The sequence below is a fragment of the Ptychodera flava genome, chromosome 11 (genome assembly GCF_041260155.1).
Source record: "Ptychodera flava strain L36383 chromosome 11, AS_Pfla_20210202, whole genome shotgun sequence".
Taxonomy (NCBI): Eukaryota; Metazoa; Hemichordata; class Enteropneusta; family Ptychoderidae; genus Ptychodera; species Ptychodera flava.
Genome location: NC_091938.1, coordinates 9,904,647 through 9,927,087, shown reverse-complemented (window position 1 = coordinate 9,927,087; position 22,441 = coordinate 9,904,647). Strand labels below are relative to the sequence as shown.

At 38.7% G+C, this 22,441-nt stretch overlaps 2 protein-coding genes across 2 annotated transcripts in view; both read right to left on the bottom strand.

The window, feature by feature from the left end:
* The window catches only part of LOC139143485 (uncharacterized), a 55,261-nt gene extending 49,140 nt beyond the window's left edge, over positions 1–6,121 (bottom strand). Inside the window, exon 1 of the mRNA XM_070713843.1 lies at positions 5,934–6,121. Coding sequence (XP_070569944.1) covers positions 5,934–6,015 — 82 coding nt within the window. The 5' untranslated portion in view covers positions 6,016–6,121. The remainder of the gene's footprint in view (positions 1–5,933) is intronic.
* Positions 6,122–6,617: 496 nt separating this feature from the next.
* On the bottom strand, positions 6,618–20,752 carry LOC139144330 (uncharacterized). Its single transcript, XM_070715031.1, has 4 exons — positions 20,271–20,752; positions 17,961–18,116; positions 7,813–8,570; positions 6,618–6,641 (listed from the first exon to the last, which is right to left on the bottom strand). Exons 1-4 carry the CDS (start codon positions 20,479–20,481, stop codon positions 6,618–6,620), a joined length of 1,149 nt encoding a protein of 382 aa, XP_070571132.1. The 5' UTR covers positions 20,482–20,752.
* Between the last annotated feature and the right edge of the window lie 1,689 nt (positions 20,753–22,441).

Below are 22,441 nucleotides of genomic sequence, written 5' to 3'. Positions count from 1 at the left end.
AGAACATCGACTACAGTTAGAAATGAGACGTTTAGAGCTTGGACAGTCAGGAAAATTCTTCCCTTCAGACAAGTTTGACATCACTAAGCATTTCAGTTAGTTCCCCCTTTCCAAGAAAAGGATGTTGATAAATATTTCCTCCATTTTGAGAAAATTGCTCAGAGTCTGAATTGGCCTAAGGAGTCCTGGTCTATGCTTTTGCAGAGTGCTTTGGTGGGTAAAGCCAGAGAAATTTACATTCAGTTGTCAGTAGAGCAGGCTTCAAATTATGATTCTGTGAAGGAATTAATTCTCAAGGGCTATGAGTTGGTGCCTGAAGCTTACCGTCAGAAATTTAGGGATTGTGAGAAGGTGAAGGATCAAACTTACGTTGAATTTGCTCGAACAAAAGAACAACTGTTTGATCGTTGGTGTTCTTCGGAAAAGGTCAGTCAGAATTATGACAAATTACGACAGCTTGTTTTGATTGAGGAATTCAAAAGGTGCATTCGGAGTGACATCAAGACGTTTATCAATGAACAAAAGGCAGATACATTAGAGGTTGCTGCACGTTTGGCCGATGATTATTCATTGACCCACAAATCTTCATTTCTCAGCAAACCATCCCAGTCCTTTTCCTACAGAAACAATGCAGGTAAATTTAACTCCTCCTTTTCATCCAAGAATTTCTCAAAGGACAGTAGAAAATCAAATGACAACAGTTCACAAAATTCAAGTAACACTCCCACATCATCAGATCCCAAGTCTCAATCTCCTTCTGACAAACAGTTCGGTACACTTTCTTGTAATTATTGTAAGAAAGACGGCCATTTAATGTCAGATTGTTTCAAATTGAAAAGAAAACGTGAAGGTCAAAGTAGTCAAAGTGGATCTAAGCCCACCGGCTTTATTTCTTCATCAACTCAATTAGAGTCTAATAATGTGTGCAACACATTTTCTGAGGTTAAACCCCTCTTATCCCCAATTAATGAGGTCAAGGTCAATTCTTCTCAAGATAGCATTATGGGTATTTTCGAACCATTTATTCATGATGGTTTTATATCACTTTCTAGTGATTTCTCTTCCGCTACCCCTGTCAAAATTTTAAGAGATACCGGGGCGTCCCAGTCTCTTTTGTTGGCAGATACCCTGCCGTTTTCTGAAAAGTCATTTTCAGGTTCTAAAGTTCTTATTAAAGGGGTAGATTGCAATGACTACATTCCTGTTCCTCTCCATAATGTGTATTTGTCTTCGGACTTTGTTTCTGGACCTGTGACTTTAGGTATTAGGCCTTTTTTGCCTTTTGAAGGGATTCACCTTCTTCTTGGAAACGACCTTGCCAGGGACAAGGTCATTACTAATCCACTTGTGACTGATAATCCTAGTTTAGATCAGGATCCGGAGCCAATTGAACAAGAGATACCCGATTTATTTCCTTCGTGTGCAATTACTCGAGCCATTACTCGAGCCATGTCAAAGAAAACTTCCGAGAATCAAAATACTCTCAAAATAATGTCACAGATGTTGACTTAATGACACCTTTCTCAGTCAGGTGTTTGACACGGATCATTCCGTTATCCCTCGTGGATTTGAAACTTCCAGTAAAACTTCTGCTGACCAAAGTCAGACATTTTCTAGATCAAATCTCATTGCAGAACAACACAAAGACCCAGATATTTTGTCTTTGTTTGACAGGGTAGATGATGAAGGTAAAACTTCAGATAGCTCTGTTTCCTATTATACAAAATCTGGTATTCTCATGCGTAAATGGAGACCTCCAGACGTTTTGGTTGATGACGATTGGGCTATAAAACATCAAATTGTGGTTCCAAAGCCCTATCGTGCTGAAATATTGCGCCTGGCCCATGAAACCCCCTGGGCTGGTCACTTAGGGGTCAGGAAAACTTATCACAAAATTCTCAGTCACTTTTATTGGCCTAATCTCAGGCAGGATGTAGCACATTTCTGTAAAACTTGTCACACATGTCAAGTGGTAGGAAAGCCAAATCAGACCATTCCAAAGGCCCCTTTACAGCCAATTCCTGCATTTCAAGAACCATTTAGTAGGATACTAATAGACTGTGTTGGGCCCCTACCAAAAACAAGATCAGGAAATGAGTACATGTTGACAATTATGTGTACATCAACTCGGTTCCCAGAAGCCATACCACTGAGAAATATAAAGACAAAGACTATAGTGAAAGCTTTAGTCAAATTTTTCACTTTATTTGGCCTCCCTAAATGTGTCCAGTCCGATCAAGGCTCCAACTTTATGTCTGGTATTTTTCAACAAGTAATGGATCAGCTAGGCATTAAACAGTATAGGTCATCCGCCTATCATCCAGAAAGTCAGGGTGCTCTTGAGCGATTTCATCAAACTTTGAAAAACATGATTAGGACCTACTGTTTTGACACAGAGAAGCAGTGGGATGAAGGAATTCATTTTCTGCTCTTTGCTGTTAGAGAGTCAATTCAAGAGTCTCTTGGTTTTAGCCCATTTGAGCTTGTATTTGGACATACAGTCCGTGGCCCACTTAAGCTCGTTAAAGAGAAATTCCTATCAGACGATGATGATTGTCTGAATATTTTGCAATATGTGTCAGATTTTTGTACAAAACTCTCTAAAGCATGTGAATTAGCCAGAGAAAATCTTGAGTCATCTCAGCAGTCAATGAAAACCAAATATGATAAAAGCACCTCAAAACGGAAGTTTGAACCAGGTCAAAAAGTTCTTGTTCTACTTCCAATTCCTGGCAAACCACTCCATGCTCGTTACTTTGGGCCATACCTAATTGATAAGAAATTGAGTGATTTAAATTACATCATAATAACACCTGACAGGCGAAAACAAAAACAGCTATGTCACATAAATATGCTTAAGCCATATTTGGATAGGGATAATCCTACTATAACTCAGCCTGTCAGTGCAGTCAGTTCAAACCATTATGAAGATAGTGATACTGAACTGACTTGAGTGATAATACTCTAAACTCAAAGCTGGGCTCGGTCAAGCTTCAGAACTCAGAAATCCTGGAGAAGCTGGAGTCTACAAAGTTGGCACACCTCCAGCCAGAACAACAACAACAGGTGAAAGAACTGCTCCATGAATATAAACACCTGTTTCAAGATGTTCCAACGAGGACAAACGTCATCTATCACGACGTTGATGTTGGGGACAGTAAGCCTGTAAAACAACATCCATACAGACTGAATCCAACAAAAGCGAAATATCTCCAGGAAGAAGTCAAATACCTGCTGGACAATGACTTTATTGAACCCAGTAAAAGTAACTGGAGTTCGCCGTGCATACTTGTTCCAAATCAGATCACAGTTATCGTATGTGCACGGACTTTAGGAAGGTCAACACTTTAACAAAGACAGACACTTTCCCAATCCCGAGGATTGATGACTGCATCGACCGAGTGGGAAAAGCCAAGTATGTGACGAAATTTGACCTACTGAAGGGATTTTGGCAAGTCCCTTTGACGGATCGTGCTCGTGAAATATCCGCCTTTGTTACACCAGACGGATTGTTCCAGTACAAGGTGATGCCATTCGGAATGAAGAACTCTCCGGCAACGTTCCAACGGATGATCAACGACGTCATATCCGGGCTAGACGGATGTGCAGCTTACATTGACGACGTCGTCCTGTATAGTGACACCTGGGAGGAACACATCAAGCTCATGCGGAAGTTCTTTGAGAGACTGAGTAAAGCAATGTTGACTGTCAACCTTGCCAAATCTGAGTTTGGTTGGGCGAGGGTAACTTACCTCGGACATACTGTAGGACAGGGTGAGGTAAAACCTGTTGATGCCAAAATCAGTGCCATTTCAAGTTTTCCCATACCAAACTGCAACGACAACTGATGCGCTTTCTCGGTATGGCTGGTTACTACAGAAAATTCTGTCCAAATTTCTCCACAATTACTGAGCCTTTGACTAACTTACTTAAAAAGAAAGTAAAGTTTGTTTGGTCAGAGCAATGCCAACAGGCATTTGATACACTTAAAGCCATACTGCAAAGTGCTCCAGTGTTGTCTGCACCAGATTTCACTTTGCCATTCAAATTAGCTGTGGATGCTAGTGATACGGCTGCTGGTGCTGTTTTATTGCAAGAGGATAGTCATGGTGTAGATCATCCTGTTTGCTATTTTTCACGCAAATTTAACAAATCCCAGAGAAACTACTCTACAATTGAAAAAGAGTGTTTATCTTTGATATTAGCTTTACAGCATTTTGAAGTTTATGTTACTTCTTCAAATCAGCCAATACTGTTTATATTGATCACAACCCTCTTGTTTTTCTGCAGAAATTTAAAGGCAAAAATCAGAGATTGCTAAGATGGAGTTTAATGTTACAGGAGTTTAATCTTGACATTAGACATATCAAAGGCAGAGACAATTTAATTGCAGACTGTCTTTCTCGTATTTAGAGTTTATTGTTGTTCACTTTCAAGAAATTTTACTTTAGAGTAAAACAAAATTTGAGTACTTAAATCCTTTTCAAGATTACATTTGTAAAAGAAAGATTTTTCTTTGAAAAATTTTCTTTTTTTGAAGAGGGGGTGTGTTATGTAGGTCATTTACCCCACACTCATCATGACCTGAGTTCAATTAGTCTAGAACATTCTCAAGGTCACTGCCCTTGATGACCTAACAACCTTGAATTCAATTAGTCATGTTTGGAATGTTCTGGAAAGTTGATTAGTTGTGTAAGGGAGATAATTTTAGAACAGTAATTAGCATGTCAATAAAAGTTCTAGATTGTTCTTATATGCCTTTATAAAGGGACGTGCACAGCTTCCAGTCAGACTTTTGGGATCGTGTCTCTTGTGTGTTACTAAACTCCAGCAGTAGTCATTCTCAAGACCTTCACTGCCAACGCTGGATTTACTCTGTGGACTTTGTGCAACTTCAAGCCTGCAAGCCAAAGGACTGTTCATTCATCCGACGGACTGTTACAACTCTGAGACTGGAGCTTTGCCGTCCCAGCTGAGATAAGTAGTCTGTACACTTTAAAGCTTGTACTCTGTCCCTAACTTAACAATTAGTTTTATTTTCGTAATAAATTTTGTTTAAACGTTAACTGCTGAGTTCACCCTTTTGTTCGTTTTCTCTGCACGTAACAATACGCGTTATTGCAAATGCGGGTTTGTTTGTACCGTGATCGCGTGATCTCTTGGGCGTACTGAGTCTGTAGAACGCATCGCGTCCTTTTTATTCTGGAGTAGAACCATAAGGGTATCTTCAATACACACAGACAGTTCTATTTAATGTTAGGTCAAACCAGATATACAGTCAAGTCTTGTATAGTGATCACACAACAGACAAAGAAAATGGCCGCTTCATGAAGTTGACATTTCTGTAGAGGGGATGTGCCATCACGTTCGGTGCAGGTGCCAGGTGCAAATGATTAATTTCGGAAACGATAGCAGTAATTATATAATCCATTATCACAAATCACTGAAAATTATAATGACACTTGCATTATTTTTCTGAAAAACTGTGACTGATCCATTAAAATTTGTAACAGTAGACCCATGCAAATTAATTTTATTTATGCAAGTAACACAACCCAAAACACTAAATTTTAGTCACTTTCAAATAGAATCTATATGCTGGAATTAATACTAATCCAATAGATTGTCTTTTGAGGTTTCGCGCCAACAGACAGACAAACATCGGTATAACAATTTAATAGCTCACTTGTTGACACACGTTAGCTAAAATGTCGAATGCATATGCAAATGCCATTTTTGTGTATCAGAAAGGCTAAAGGGCTGTCGATTACACCAAAATAATCATGATGTAAACATATTTTCAGAAAGCTAGCAGTCACAGCAGCTATGTTGAAATCCACCTCCTGCATTGAGATAGCTCCAAATAAAGATTTTCGCAGGTAGAACAGGTAAAGCTTGTAAAATGTACAAACTTACTCTTATAAATATCTCACCTTCATCTACACTTGATTGAATGAGTTGCAACATTAACTGTGAAACGTGAAAAACGAATACCTGGCTGGTTTCTTCCTTCATACGATGCAGGAGCCTTTGAAAGATCCGTAGCAGGCTTGAATTATCGCTACTGTTTATCTGTGTACATTGACATGGAAAACGTTAAGACACAAATCAATTAGGTATTATAAATATAAAATGCGACGCCATATGACCATTGAAGTTTATTCATTGGCAAGGGGGAGAGGAAAGCCAAAAATTTGTGAGCGAGGCTTGCCGAGACTTAATTGTAGGGTTCCTCTCGCCCGCGCAGATAAATAAAATGCTTATGGTCAGAGCAGAGTCTATTATTTCCATTATGTTATCAACAAAACCCTAGAAAGCCGTCAAACTTGACGAAAGTTTCCCACGTGAAAGACAACGGGCCCAGAACTTGTATTGCAAATGTGGAAGTGACGTGCTGCGCAGTATGGCATATGCAAGCTCAGTGCAATATGCGATACACTGTTGTCGTGCACGCTGTAAAATCTTGCAAATTCGGGGATTCTTTTTGGAAAACGCGTCTAAACTTGGAATTGTTGCTTGATTTAAAAGTCAAGAAAAACAAGTTCAGCTCAATCCGAACATTTGACTTTTCCACTTTATACACCACAATTCCCCACGATAAACTTAAAATAAGATTGTCATCTCTTGTGAAACAAGCTTTCCTGCATAAAAATGGCAGTAGAAGGTACCAATACATTACCATCAAACATAGGACAGGTTATTTCAGTAACAACATGGATGCCAAGCACAAATACACAGATGAAGAAATTATTAAAATGCTTAATTTCTTAATCAACAACATATTTGTTAAGTTTGGCGGTATGACATTTCAACAATCTATCGGCATACCAATGGGTACAAATTGTGCACCCCTTCTTGCAGACTTATTTCTGTATTCATATGAAGCAGAGTTCCTACAGTCTCTCTACAAAGCAGGGTCTAAAAAACTTGCAAGGCGTTTTAACAACACGCACAGATATATCGATGATCTGATTAGTCTAGACAATCCAGACATATCAAATTACTTACATCATATTTACCCTGATGAGTTGGATATCAAAGAAACAACAGAGGGTAGGAACTCTGCTTCATATCTTGATCTGTTCCTACAAGTGGGTACTAATGGGCTACACACTAAGCTGTATGACAAAAGGGATGATTTCGATTTTGAAATCATAAATTATCCCCACTTGTCAAGTAATATTCCATCTGCACCTGCTTATGGTGTGTACGTGTCTCAACTTCTCAGGTATTGTAGGGCTTGTGATTCCTACACTGATTTTCAACTGAGACACAGCTCATTGGCATCAAAATTACTGAGACAAGGATACACAACAAAAAGACTCGTTAGGACTTTCAAAAAGTTCTACGGTCAATATGACGACATTGTGGCCAAATATGACACCTCGGTCACACAAATGATTAACGACAGCATTCCCGGCTTTGACTTATTACAGTGATTCATATCCTGTATCTTTTCATACAATATTTAGACAATTTTGGGACCAATCCTGACGGGTGTAGCATGCTAGCAGGGTACGCTTACCCATTCCGGACACCTGGTACCACCACTAATTATCAGTGGTTCAGGATGGTCCTACTTAAATTTGTAAATCACAATTGTCCCATTATTACCTTGAATGGAAATGATTATTGGACCAGTTCAATGTCATATTTTTGCCCACAAGTACTCTATTTTATTTTGTGATTGGTTATGATCTTTGTACAAATCACAAGAAGTTACTTTTTAGCTGTAAAGATACGATAATTACTGTACATTATTTGTTAATATCGCATAACGAAAATTTCGTTCCAATGAAACACCTCACTTACCAGATGTGCAATATATTTGAACGCAAGTAACTGTTCGAACTTCGAAAATTTGTTAAGTTTCCTCGACAGACAGGCAACCACTTCAGACACGTTCTCATATTCAACTTTTGACGTAGCTTGAATGGACCTGACAACCTCCGAAAACTTGCTTATTCCATGTCGATTGAATGGAAATACACTGTCAAGTTTCCTCTTCTTTATCTTACCAATAAATTCCTTTGCATTTCGCATTATATGTTTAGAATAGTCGTACGCTAGCTCTTCAGCAACACTTTTATATACTTGTATACCAGGTAAGCACTTTTCGACTGTAGTCACGTCAACGTCAAGACCTCCTCCAATAGAAGTTCCACTTGTACAATAGGCTAATACAATATTGCACAAGACATCACAATAAGCTAACACTCGCATAGAGCTATACATACTCTTGATATTGATTGACGATCGGAGAACTTCTTCCGACGTAATCGCGTCTTCGAGGCGTGGAACATTAAGGGAAAGATAGCTATGTAAAGTTCTTAGGACTATTAATTGAAACTTCTTTGTGAACATTGTCGACATCTTTGACAGAGAAAAAATATCGCCATTAGATTCTGCCATTGGAATTACATTCGATATTAGGTAGTGTTCCACGGTGGTAACCCTCTGCGAGTCTTGATGTCTTTCATCGTGAAGTCTGCTGAATAAATCTTGCACATATTGTATGCCTTGACTCTGGTCAAAATGTTTATCTAACCCCAGCTCACGATACTCCTTCCCTGTAAATGGAAAAGTATACACACACACACATATAATTATACAATCATATATTTAATCATATATATAATCGTGTATATATATATATATATATATATATATATATATATATATATATATATATATATATATATATATTTGTGTGTGTTTGTGTCAACATATTTATCTGGCCAGGTGTTACTAGCATTGAATAAATTTATAGTTAGAATTTCCTTTTTCGTTGTGTAAGCATGCATTTTCATGCGTTCAGTGATATCAAACCCCTTTATATTACACTCCATGGGATTTGTCATTAATACCCTCTTTTGTACGACGTATAAAGGAAAGTCCCCGAGTTTGAAGTTTGACACGGCAACTCACATAGACTTGATATTTGTCTTACATAAGTAAGTACCCCCTCTTTACACATTTTTATCGGCTTATGACCTAGCCATCCATCATCAAAACATGCATCAAAGCGTTATTTGAGATGGAGAATTAACCGCCATATTGGTGACCCCGACGTGAGGGGTGCTGTCATACGGTGTGTGACATGGAGATGGTTGCACCCGGCAAACTTTTGATGGAAGTTTGTTTGTCAACGATTAGGAGCTTGTTTTGGCAACTCAGCGACCAAACCATAGGGAGGACTGTGTGTCTATGCGAGACGGACATTTGCATCGATCAGCTGATTGCGTAGTGTACAGAAAGGGAACAGAGACAGCAAGAGTCAGTGATTTGTTTATGTACCACCGTTGAACACTACCAGAAAACTTATTGGAAGTTGCACATCTTGAAATAACTTTGATAATGTGATGACAACTTCATAATTTCGAGCTTTGTTTAAGCTGCCAATTTCGAACAGTTTAAAAGGAGCAAGTGTATTGTTACTATTTTAAGAATATAAACGCAGCTACCTCAAATATGTTCAGTATTGACACTTTAGTTGTGCACAGTGCTTATTTTAGTGTATTTACAGTGCGCAAAAGTAAAGTTTACAACACATCTGTGGACCTAAACAAGAACAATATCTGTGTGACACAGTCTGCAATATTCTAGTTTTGCTGCTTGTACTGTGAGAATGTTTACCAACAAACAAGGTTTACAAGGTTTTGAGTGATTGTATCAGTGATCACATTTCAGGGCAGAGTGTAGTTATATTTTAGCAACACTTTTGTAACACAGTACTCATGCAAAACAGATATTCAGTGTGATGCTCCATTTATTGAACATACAAAGTGCGTGATAATATCAGTGCGTAATTTTTCTTTTTGTGTACTCACATAGTATTATATTGTTTTAAGAGTACAGTACATGTTTACATCTGTGTATCTTGAGATGTTGTACAGTGTTTGCTACTAGTATTTTATTATGTTGGTACACGCAGCAAAATCAGAATATTGTAGACTGTGTCACAAAGATGTTGTTTTTGTTCAAGTTCACAGTTGTGTTGTGAACTTTCCTTTTTTATGGAACGATATCCCTATCGTTCACCCATAAAATCTAAAACTGTAACACCAACATAATGCTGTTCAAGTAACTCGACCAACATAACAGTCAGTTTTACTTGTTTCACGCATAATGTTTAACAGTGTTCTCATGCGATGGCACAATAAGGTCATGCAATAGCACACCAATCTATCAGGTTGTCATCTCACTCTGACAGGATATCGCTGACGTGTCGCTGCTTCTCCTGTAGTCTGGTCACACAAAGTTGTCTCAATGCCTGCAACAGGGCACTGTGTTACACTTGACTCTCCACCTACATAGGGGTCAGAACACGACTGTATCTGGGCTAAGTTTGAATCTGGTGACGTGCACACTACATTCAGATCAAACTGTGATGTTTCCTGCCGAGTTTCACTACTGCACTGAAGGGTGCACTCCCCTATCCCTGGCAGTGTTATCGCAAAGCTGTCTTCTACTTCTGGCTTTTCCATCGTTTCATTTTGTGACTGATCTACTAAGCTGTCCTGCCCTGCTTCAGTGAAGTGTCCTGCACCAAACTGCACTTGACTGTCTGGATTTGTCTTCACCGCTACTAATGGTACATTTTCGGTAACTTCAATCTCACCTTGATGTCCTTCCATATCATCTACTGCTGGACAAAAGTGGGATCTCTCATCCATTGACTGAATCTCATTCAATGGTGTGTGGTTAAAGATGTGAGTTTGAATCATTCCATCATCATCTGAACAATCAGAACTATAGTTTTCTTCAGCTTCATCTGCTTTGTTGCATGATCGGTCCCCAGCTTTGCATTTCCTGTCAATCTTTTCTTCAAAACAGTCTGGATTGGGTGTCAAGAACATGCAAGGTTTAAGCATATGCTTCTATGCAGAACACTCTGTTTTTCAGTCTCCGCTGACTGAATTGCATAGACTGGCATATCTGATTTCTTACTGATGACAACATAGGGGACAGGTTCTCATTATTGTTCAGTTTGTGCTTACCAACAACTGGGCGCTTATCTTGAACAAGAATTGTACCTCCTGGATGAATGATATCTTCCTTCCCTTTCTTGTCATATATCTGTTTCTGTTCATGTCTTGAAACATCTGCTGTCTTTGTGGCTTCCTCGTAGACAAACAGGAGTCTATCACGCAGGCCTAAAATGTACTCTGAATACTCAACTTCCTCTTTGCTGTCCTCCAGATTGACTCCAAAGGCAAGGTCCACTGGTATAGGTGGATGTCGCATGAACATAATTTAGAATGGGGATGTCTCTGTCGACTCATGCCTGGTACAATTATATGCATGTGTCATGGCACTTACATACTCCTTCCAGAGTTCTTACATGTCCAGCAGCATCTTGTTCAATCTCTCAGTCATGCCATTAATCTATCCATTGTAACTTGAAGTACGGCTTTTAGTGGTACCTGCAAGTCTTCACAACTCTTTGATGATTTGACTCTCGAAATTCGAACCCTCGTCTGCATGGATCCTAGTAGGGAAACCATAGTGTAAAATGAACTCTTTCCATAACTCTTTAGCAACAGTGGTTTCCTTCTGGTCTCTTGTGGGGTATGCTTGTTCATATCTCGTAAAAGGGTTCATCACAAGTAGTATATTGTCTACTCCACCCGTGAAAGACTCTAATGTGAGGTAGTCAATGCAGACTAGCTCAAGTGGTTTTGGTATGCGAATGCTGACCAAAGGTACACGGGTTGAAATTGTGGGGGACTTCCTCAAAACACATTGCTTGCATGTCTTACATCAAGACTTAACACAACTCTGCATTCTCGGCCAGTTGAAGCGTAGACGTGCTAAATCTACTGTATTATCAAATCCTAGATGGCCATTGTTGTTATGCATGGCTTGTAGAGCATCATCAATCAAACTCTGTGGGAACACTAATTATTTGTCTCCATTTGTTGCTGATCCAAGTAACACCTGTACAACAGTCCCTCTCTTATCTGCAGTCTATCCTACTGTTTTTGCAAAAGGTTGATATTTTTGCATTCACAAGCTCTCTCCCGTCGAGTTGGCTTCCTACAACATCTGAGGAAATGCAAAGCCTTAATTACCAACAACAGCATCTTCCCGCTGCAACACTTCCTTATCATTGGCACTAATGTCAGGCAAAGCCAGAGATCCCTTGTCTTCAGAATGTGTTTTCTGATTTCTCTTTTTACAAGTATCATTTTGGTGTTCCTTTCCTTTCATTACAACACTGGCGACTCTGACAGCATCTTGTACTATTTTAGGGGCATTCTGGACAAGGCACTGCATTTGTGTTGCTCTTACCATGTCTGTACTGCATCTCAAAATTGAAGGCTGATAATTCCGACATTCTTCGCTGTTGCATTGCGTCCAGTTTAGAAGTAGACATCACGTACTTTTGGGTTGTTGATGTTGAGAACGGTAAACTGATTGCCATAGAGGTAATCCCTGAACTTCTCAGTCGCTGCCCATTTCAGAATCAAGAATTCAAGCTTATGAGCTTGATATCTAGTCTCAACTGGGTTCAATCCTCTGCTCGCATATGGTATCATACATAGCTTGCCTCGGGTCTGTGCTAGCGCTGCACCAAGTCCATCTATGGATGCATCTGTTTTGAGCACAAAAGGTAGACTGAAGTCAGGGTAACCAAGGACAGGTGTTGTCAACTTTGTCTTCAGTAGATTGAAAGCTTACTCACACTCTTCAGTCCATATGAACGGTGGGCTCACACTTCTTAGAGTTCTTTCAATTTTATTCCACCGGTCTCCCGTCGTCAGTCTGTGCAGAGGAGCAGCCATGGCAGCAAAACCTTTAATGAAACGTCTGTAATATCAAGAAAATCCAAGGAACCGGAACACTGCCTTTGGGTTTGTCGGTCGCTTCAAATCTCTTACCTTGCGGATTTTCTCTGAATCAGTTTCAATACCATCCTTGCTCGAAATATGCTCAGGTATCCGACTCGTTCTCTCAGCAAATGGCACTTGTAGGGCTTCAACTTGAGGCCATGTTTTCCAGATGATCGAATACCATCTCTAGTCTCCCAAGATGTTTCTCAAAAGTCTTTGAGAAAACAATAATATCATCCAAATATATCATCCAAATAAATCAGTACACTTTCAAAATTCTAATCACCGAAAGAGCACATCATAAGCCTTTGAAAAGTCGCTGGTGTGTTCACAATCCGAATGGCATACGATTACACTCATACAGGCCCATTGGCGTGGTGAAGGAAGTCTTTTGCGATCTTTCTCTGCCACCTCAACCCGCCGATAGCCTGAGGTCATGTGTCTAGTAAACACCTATTGCCTGGTCATGAGGGGTATAGGGACCCGAGGGGCTGTGTGTTACCAGAAACACATCGCTATGCCCCGAGGCTGTAGGCTGGGGGTATAGCAATGTGTTTCTGGTAACACACAGCCACGAGGGGTAATAGACGAGTGCTATAGCCCGAATAAAGACCAGGCTATAGGTGTTTTATAACACACCACATGCTCATGTTGTATTGTTATATAGTTTTTAATGTGTTTTGATATTTTGCACCGCAACAATCCATTGTGACAAGTTTACTGGGCGATGTTTCCACAGCGCTTTCAGTTGTACGTGGTACCACTTTCTTTCAAAAAATATTCTAAGCATACCTAGTGACATCCTTAGTTGCACCTTAATCTTTTCCGTCGATGAGCTATTTAAGTTCCTACGCTGTTGGAATGTTGGAAAATGTTGGAAAATCTGTTTTAGAGAATGTGTCGTCACCTATCCCGGACGCACATCACGTTCTAGTCACCCGCCATTGCTGCAAAGCTGCAGACGACACTACGGTCACGTGACCGGGCACTTTTCAAATTTGGTTAAAGCTATTTCCCTAGGGAAATAACTTTTCAAAAAATATCCTCTGACGTCACTTTTGTCGATTTGGACTAGACGTATCTATTTTAGACGTATCTATTTTCTCATCACGTGACGTATTCTGGCGAATTGAGACACAGAATGAGCATGTGGTGTGTTATAATAATGACTAGAGCTTTGCATTCCCCAACGCATCAAGGGCCTACTCAATCCTTGTTAAAGGGAATAAGTCTCGTACAGTGCAAGAACAGCTGAAAATAGCTAACACAATTCTCATACAACCATTCTTTTTGCGCACAGCTACGATAGGAGATGCATAAGGTGACTGGCTGGGCTGTATAACACCTGCTTCTGCCATCTGTTCAATAGTCTGCTGGACTTCTTGATAGTTTGCAGTGATTATTACAACGTGTGGAGCGGTCTCAGTCAGAAAAATGTAACAACTTAGCCGGCTATTGAACCACTCTTTTTGGGAGTGGAGATTTAGCCGAGCGGTTCTCTCTGTGGCCTCTTCGCTAGGCGACTGATGCCGTATGTTGTGGGTTCGAACCCGATTGAAAACTAGCCGTATCTTATGATGGGGCAATCGTAAAGGCCTGTCATCTATCAATGGAATCTCGTGATGGATCGTCAATGTCCGTCCACAGTACATGGAATGCTGTGAAAAGACATATTTGTTTCAGTAGAGTAATCATTGAACCTGCTTCAGTTTTCCCTTACTCTAAATCGTAGCTTGTGAGAGATCTACCTGAGGGTAGTCTGGCTTCTCTACATATGAATGTTGGTGGCAGCATCTAACATGGTCATGCATACTTGGAGACTGGCGTCTTTTCCTACTGACTGGTCCCCTATCTACACCAATTTTGCATCTTACTGGTCTGCTTCTGTTAGAAGGAGATGATTTGACTGTCTCCACTGCTGGTTAATAATCCATCTGCAGTGTCTTAATAAACACCTCCCCAAGTACTGTGTTGGGTCTGATGACCACCGGTTTGGTGGATATGTAACAAAGTCGGACTGTGATATAGCCACTCTGGACATTTGACAGTGTTCTTCCCACTATAATTCCACTGGGCAGGTCTTGTGGGCCCTCGTCGAAAGTGATGTAATCTCCACCATTTGGTCACCTTGACACACAACACCTCCCGTCCAGGCCAACTGTACGTGGTTGTCGACCCTTGAACTTTGCTTATCCAACTCGACCACTTTTACCACCAAAGTCATTCCGCCCGATCTTGGCAAAGCACCATACCACGTTTCAGATTTCTTCTTTGTCTTCATTAGGTAGCTGTTACCATAAATTTCTCTTTCTTCATCACTACATGCCGCTATTAAATTAGTTCCTATAAGTAAGAGTACATCATTTCTGTAGTTATCCACAGGCACTACAAGTGCAGGCACCCCCTGGTATGTATGTCCTAAAAAGGAGATTGCTTATCGAACAATACCAATGTGGAGGACAATGCCATCACCTGGTTCTTCAATTTCAATATCACTAGCTTCAAACTCTTGGCTACACAGCTCTGGATGCGGATGCACAAAAGTCTCAGTAGCAGTGGTAACCATGGATCTGGTATCAACAAGTGCAACACAGGTTACACCATTTACCTGAACACTTTTTAGTCATATTTGTTCGACATCAAGTACGCCTACTGAAGTTCTCAAATCTTGACTAAAGACCTGCTTCTTTGAGAAAGCACTTTCATGCCACACAGTGTAAAGCGCCAATGAAAATTTTCTATATCATTTTTCTAGAACTTAGGTGATTGCGTTCAACTCACATCAGAATTTGTACTAAAAATAGCATTCAGGACCCGTTAAACAATATATTATACTTAGTAGGGGTTATCGTGATAAGTGGAATGGTATTTCTGATCAATCACCGACCATGCTTGATTCAGGCGTCAAATTTAAAATCCATTGTTATCAGTGTGTGCATATTGACACTCACATCCATTTACTCATCAAGCTGGCAAAAGCTCTCGCGGAAATTTGTTTTGGGAAAAAGCTGTCATGGAAGAGAAGCAACATCAGGAAACGTAGCATCATGTGGTTCAACCTTTAATCCCTTTTCAGTGAAAACGTGGAAACTAACATTGGCAAGACATTTCTTCAAATTCTTAACAAAAATTTTCCAAAAGGATCCAAATTTCACAAGATCTTCAATAGAAAAATAATTTAAGTGAGTTTTAGCTGCATAAAGAATATTAATATGGCCAGTATAATTCAATAGTGCTAATAAAGGAGCATTCATCTTTAATGAGGATGGGATGGGGTCCGGTGGAACTTAAGTTACACATGAGATGCAAATAGCGACCCCTTCCTCTAAATTAAATTTCTGAAGTTTAAATCCCCCAAATTCATCAATTGTAAATCCAAACAAAAATATTTCGTCTGATTTGATTCATTAACTCTTTGCACCCTAAGGCTCTGGGGTTAAAATGAGTGCCCCTTCAAAAGTGTTAGCAAGACAAGCAGCGATTCTCCCAAAATTCCATGCACGAAAAACGGTGACTCTCCTCAGATGTCACAGTTCGTATCCTAATTGACATATAATATCTCATTTGACCTTTGAACCTTCAAAGAATCCTTGTTGAACTATACAAAAATCACTTGGGTCAGATTCAATATCATATTTGTTGTTCAAATCTACACTTTAAAACACCCTATATTCATCGTGTACATTTATATCAATTGTAAGACATTTGTAGAATCGCAGATTTATCTAGTTTTGTATGGTTAAAAATTATTCATAGTTTCCTCATAGACAACAATGGATAGAGAATCAACAATTTAGTGAAATTCAGAAATCAACTTTCTTGCACACACATGCACTTGTAACCACCCTAGTATAATCATCTACATTAATATCAATAATTGAGTATCTATAAACAGATTTAGCTGGTTTTATATTTGAAAAGCATGCTATAATGTATAGGGAATCAACATTCCATTAAAATTCCATCAATCAAATTTCTTGTTTAAATGTGTGTAATTACAGAGTCTAAAAATCTTTGCAAACACTTCATATAACACCGTATTTTCAAAAATTTGAGCCATTTTTACAGTATTCAAACTGTTATAATATCATGAAGACGGCATGACTCTTATTTCTCGAGGTCAACTTGAAAATTTTATTTTTGTGAACACAAGTGGTCTTTTATGCTTGTTATCACCCGTTAAGACAGAATATAGCAGGGTTCTTATTCTTTTTTATTTTCGTTTTGATAAAATATGTTATTTTTGCAATTGCAATAACTAAGTACACACCTTTGTAAAGTTTGAAACCCCCCGATCACTGACTGTAAAATTTGACAACCCGCCGCTAAAAATCGTTTTGCAGGAGTCAACCTCAATGATTTCCACTAACGCCCTCCTTCCCGTAATAATAAAACGGGGAATGCTCCCAAACAGAGTAATCATCGGAAGCCAGTGTAAAGATCGACCAGTTTTTGTAACTGTCGGGCCGAGTCGATATGCCCGTCAAAATGTGACTGTCAAGCCAAAGGGTTTCGCTTACAAGGCGAAAGTGTTAACAGGAGGCAATGAGAAGAAGGTTTAAATTGGCCTCACTGATAAAGCCTTCAAGACGCACATGCAATCGTTCCCTGAGTGAAAGTATGTGAACAGCACTGAACTATAAAAGTTTTTTGTCCTGTTAAAAACAAGGGCCAGGAAAAGTTACATGTCAGAGTAAAGTGACTGTATGATTAAAACACAGGAGCTCTTACCTGTTCGAGTAGCTCAGATGTTGTATGGCAATTGAGAGAATGCGTTTATGTGTATTTATAGTGAGGCCGTAAAGGCGCTACAAGTGTTGGAATGTGAATAAAGACAATGGGAGCAGCTAGGTGTGAATGTTTAGGCCGTCAGGTGTCAATGTGTTTAATTTGGAAATCCACAAGGATTCCAGCTTTTTTTCGAAGCCATCCATTTTGTTGACATATATATATATATATATATATATATATATATATATATATATATATATATATATATATATTTGTATATATTTATGTATATATATATATATATATATATATATATATATATATATATATATATATATATATGTTTATATTTATATAATCTGTGTGTGTAAACATAATATGTAAGAAACAAACCTATGTCATCGAGAAGATCCTTACGAATGTGTAGACCCGAGGCTTGTTCAACCAAACGTCTTACACATAGGAATGACAGTTTATCATCTCCACCATACAATTCTTTACGGTGTTGTATTTCATCATCAACATCCTTAAGGTATTTTTTCGCATGATCTACAAAGAGAAATATATATACAGTGAAGTCATTTCTCAAACTGCATCCATGGAATAAGATAAACATGTCGTCATGTTGAAATTTTTAGGATGATATTCATCTACTCACTTAGTTGATCATTTATATCCGTAGGGATCCTTTTCGTACTTGTTAGGCTGCTGAGAAAGACTGAAATGTTGACTACAAGCGTTATGTACTCTGCTATTTAGAAATGAGTGAATTTCCAAACATTTATTACCTAATTTCTTTTATAACACGCAACATGCTCATTCCGTGTCGCGATTCTCCAGAATATGTCACGTGACGAGAAAATAGATACGTCTAGTCCCTACCAAATCGACAAAAGTGACGTCAGAGGTATTTTTTGAAAGGCTATTTCCCTAGGGAAATATTTCTGATCAAATTTGGAAAAGTGCCCGGTCACGTGACCGTAGTGTCGTCTTTAGCTTTGCAACAATTGCGGGTGACTAGAACATGACATGCGTCCTGGATAGGTGACGACACATTTTCTAAAACAGATTTTTCATTATTTCCAACATTCCAACAGCGTAAGAACTTGAATAGCTCATCGATGGAAAACATAAAGGTGCAACTAAGGATGTCACTAGGTATGCTTAGAATATTTTTTGAAAGAAAGTGGTGCCACGTACAACTGAAAGCGCTGTGGAAACATCGCCCAGTAAACTTGTCACAATGGATTGTTGCGGTGCAAAATATCAAAACACATTAAAAACTATATAACAATACAACATGAGCATGTGGTGTGTTATAAAACACCTATAGCCTGGTCTTTATTCGGGCTATAGCGCTCGTCTATTACCCCTCGTGGCCGTGTGTTACCAGAAACACATTGCTATACCCCTCAGCCTACGTTCTCGGGGAATAGCGATGTGTTTCTGGTAACACACGGTCCCTCGGGGTAATAGACGGTCGCTATAGCCCTCTTGACCAGGCAATAGGTGTTTAATATACGCTCTAAATTATTTCATTTAACCAAGGGTAACTGCCAAACGAATACTCTTTCATCTTGTGTGTAAAATGGTTCACAGAGAAGAAAAAAACAAATATGGGCACATGGCAAAATGCTTGATATACAACAATATATACAGATATGCTAGCATATGTGTATATATTGTTGTATACCAAGCATTTTTATCAAGCGCTGATTCTGTACATGTGTCAAATACGTTAAGTATACACGTACGTATACAAATAAAATGCATAAGAAAAGTGCGCACTTAGTCTGCAAAGATCTGCATTACATTTACTCTTGATCTGCATAGATATACGCTACGCATATCAACGTATTGCAATGTTCCATATACAAAGACATACGTTACGCATACAATTAATATTGTGTTTCGTACACGTCAATGTAGTAAATATACTGAACGTATATAAATCATATTTGTCCAGTGGACGTTCAAGGAAAAATGCGTTTTTCCTTTTAAAACCAGATTTCACCTCTGCATGGTTATATCATGATTAAGTCCTTGATCATAGCTATTGCTTTCGCCGCCAATACTTGCTTAAATATCGAATACACAAGCTACTGAACAAATCATATGGAACCTCAGGGGAACATAGTGTTTGTCAGATTGCATGAGACGGAGAACTCCAAAAGCTCTTATTCTTAATGTGATACTTAAAACCTATATCTAGCATGATGAAATATGTTTCTTTTCGGGTCATAAAACAACTTATTTGACTGTAAAAGGACGCCAACCTAGAAAAATTCTTCTAGATTGGCTTCCCCTTTAACTCAATCACTGAATTTGACCCTTAAGTAATCTGCTATGAATGACCTATTAGCTATATTATTCTTATATATTATGCAAAATTATTGCATACGGCTCAGTCTCCTAGATACTGTTAGTATGTACACAATGTAGCTCCGTCAGAATGAGTAACATGAGGACATTTGGTACGTAATTCGTAGACTGGAGCCCTAAGACGGTCGAATAGGCAGGTTTATATCTTTGTCAGAAACCGCAGAAAACATGCTAGACATAAGTTTCTAGTGTTATGCAAAGCTATGTAGAGAATCTGGACGAAAGAGAGGGGAGAAGATTTGAACTATTTATCAATCAACTTTAACTTTCGCAATATATCCACAATGGTTTAAAGTTATTTACAGTTTAACAAATGCTTACCTTCTTTTGAAGTGACGTCATTTTCCTTTCCCTTCTTTTGTTTCTTCAAAAAGCGTTTTATTTGCATCTCTGATACTCTTATCATTTTATCCACTTCGTTTTCACACTCCTTTAAATTTTTTGTCAAATCCACACACACCAAATCGGAAAACAACGTCGGTATGGCGGCAGACTTTGTTAATTTTACGCACACAAATCGGTCAAAATCCATCTTACGCTTGTAAACTATGAGGTCACGCAATTCTTTATCTGGAAACTCACTGTTGAAATTTTCCGTTATGGCCAGCAGCGTCACAGGGTGCACTCTCACGGCATCTTTGATTAATTGTTTTCTTGAACGACCGGGCAGGCTGTCGCGTCGACTGAAATAATATTCAATTTTTCGCCTTTCAAGGCGTTTAACTATGTTGTCATCAACTAGCCGTTCATCTTTTTCAGAGTAAAAGACGTGGACACCAATATTCCCCCATTTATTGTATACATACGAGTCTGTAAGCAAGGCATTTACGATAAATGTTAGTGATACTTCGGACGGGGAAACAAATTGCCATGTTTCTGTTCATTAAAATTTCATTCAGCAAAGTTAAAAATAGTTTTTTTGCATAGTCAAGTAATTTGTTTACGAGATGAACCAAGGGGGAACAAAAGCGTGGATACTGATTATTACTTTATCGTACAGGGATGTTTGACTTACATACTAAAAGTACCAAAGCAAAAGACATAGAAACACATGGTATGCAAGTTAACGCTTAACAAAGCTTATGCATATGTTAAGAACAACAACTAATTATAGCACGTTCAAGCTGAATTCACAAAGCATTATAACTGTTTCAGTTATTTCATAAACCGAAAGATGCAACACTACAGCTGATACAGCTCCAATAACCCTAACAAATTCAATATATTCAATATTATTAGCCCAACTTTATCTTGATAGCTACATTTCAAGAGAATTGGAAGTTGAGTCCATAGCTATTTTTCGCTACTTCTTGAATCGATAATTAATATTATTCCTAAGTTACATCGCGTAAATGTGAAATTTAATGTTTCGGTATTGGGCAAAACATTACACAGTAATGCAAAACAAAATTAATTTCTGGCTTAAAGTTGGATATATCTTGAAACTTAATATGCTTATTTGAGATAATGATGTTTGTGTCAGCATGTCTGATCAAGTGAGAACTGCTGAATGGTCAGACCTCACTATATGGAAGTTTAATACAGTTTTGGATATATACTGTATGCGCGGTAGGATTATTGTTGTTGAACGACAATGGTCGCATTTGGAAGGCTCGTTGACCATAGAAGAAACATGCAACTTGAGTCTAGAATTGCCATCTCTGGTTTGGGTGTGGACTTTTTTCATAGAGGAATAATGTAAATCAAAGCAAGCTATTGATGATAAATAGTGTTTTGTACAGTAAAATAAGTATTGAAGGGATAGTCTCAGATCCAAATGGAATGAGATGGAATAATCATACTTGTTGGGGAATATCTGTCTCACACTCGCCGTAACTCTCCTCCGGTTTGTATGAGACAGATATCCCCAACTCGTGTGAGAAATGTAGCCTATTGGTCAGAGGGATTCAATAAATCTCACCATGAAATTCAACACGTAGAGTGGATCGGGGCATCTACAAACTGTCTATGGTTAGAACGATCCAGGTTAATTCACTTACCTCCACCTCGTTTGTAAACATGACATGAACATTGTTAATAAAACTAAAGTGGTTAGGACTCTGCATCATAATTTGATCTATATTTTGAAACTCGACACACACGATGTACACTAGGCTGTAGGACAAAAGGTTTCTATACCACCAGCTAAGGCCGGTTGTGTTTACGTTTCACAATATCTGATACACTGTTAGTAGAGATTGTAACTCAAATGAAGACTTTTAAAGTAGCCAGGGAGATAGGTATTCTCAAAAAGTACATTTGTAAGATTAGATTATTCAAGAAGGTCCACAGTGGAGAAGGTTAAGTGATGTCAAAAAGTGACCTGTCTTTATCTCAAATGTGAGCGAGAGCATTCCTGACTTTAATCAACATTACCTGCGGTTTTAAGAATTTCACCAGCACTTTTGGTCAATCTTGACGGCTGTTACATGATCGCATTGTAGGCTTACCACTTAAGCTATGGCCCTTTTGCTGTAATCATTTCACATTTG

Coding starts and splice junctions, on each gene's coding strand:
- LOC139144330 (XM_070715031.1), bottom strand. CDS start 20,481: ATGGATTTTGACCGATTTGTGTGCGTAAAATTAACAAAGTCTGCCGCC. Junction 8,571..17,960: donor GGATCTTCTCGATGACATAG/GTTTGTTTCTTA, acceptor TTCCATTTACAG/GGAAGGAGTATCGTGAGCTG. Junction 6,642..7,812: donor TCAAATATATTGCACATCTG/GTAAGTGAGGTG, acceptor ATTTTTATGCAG/GAAAGCTTGTTTCACAAGAG.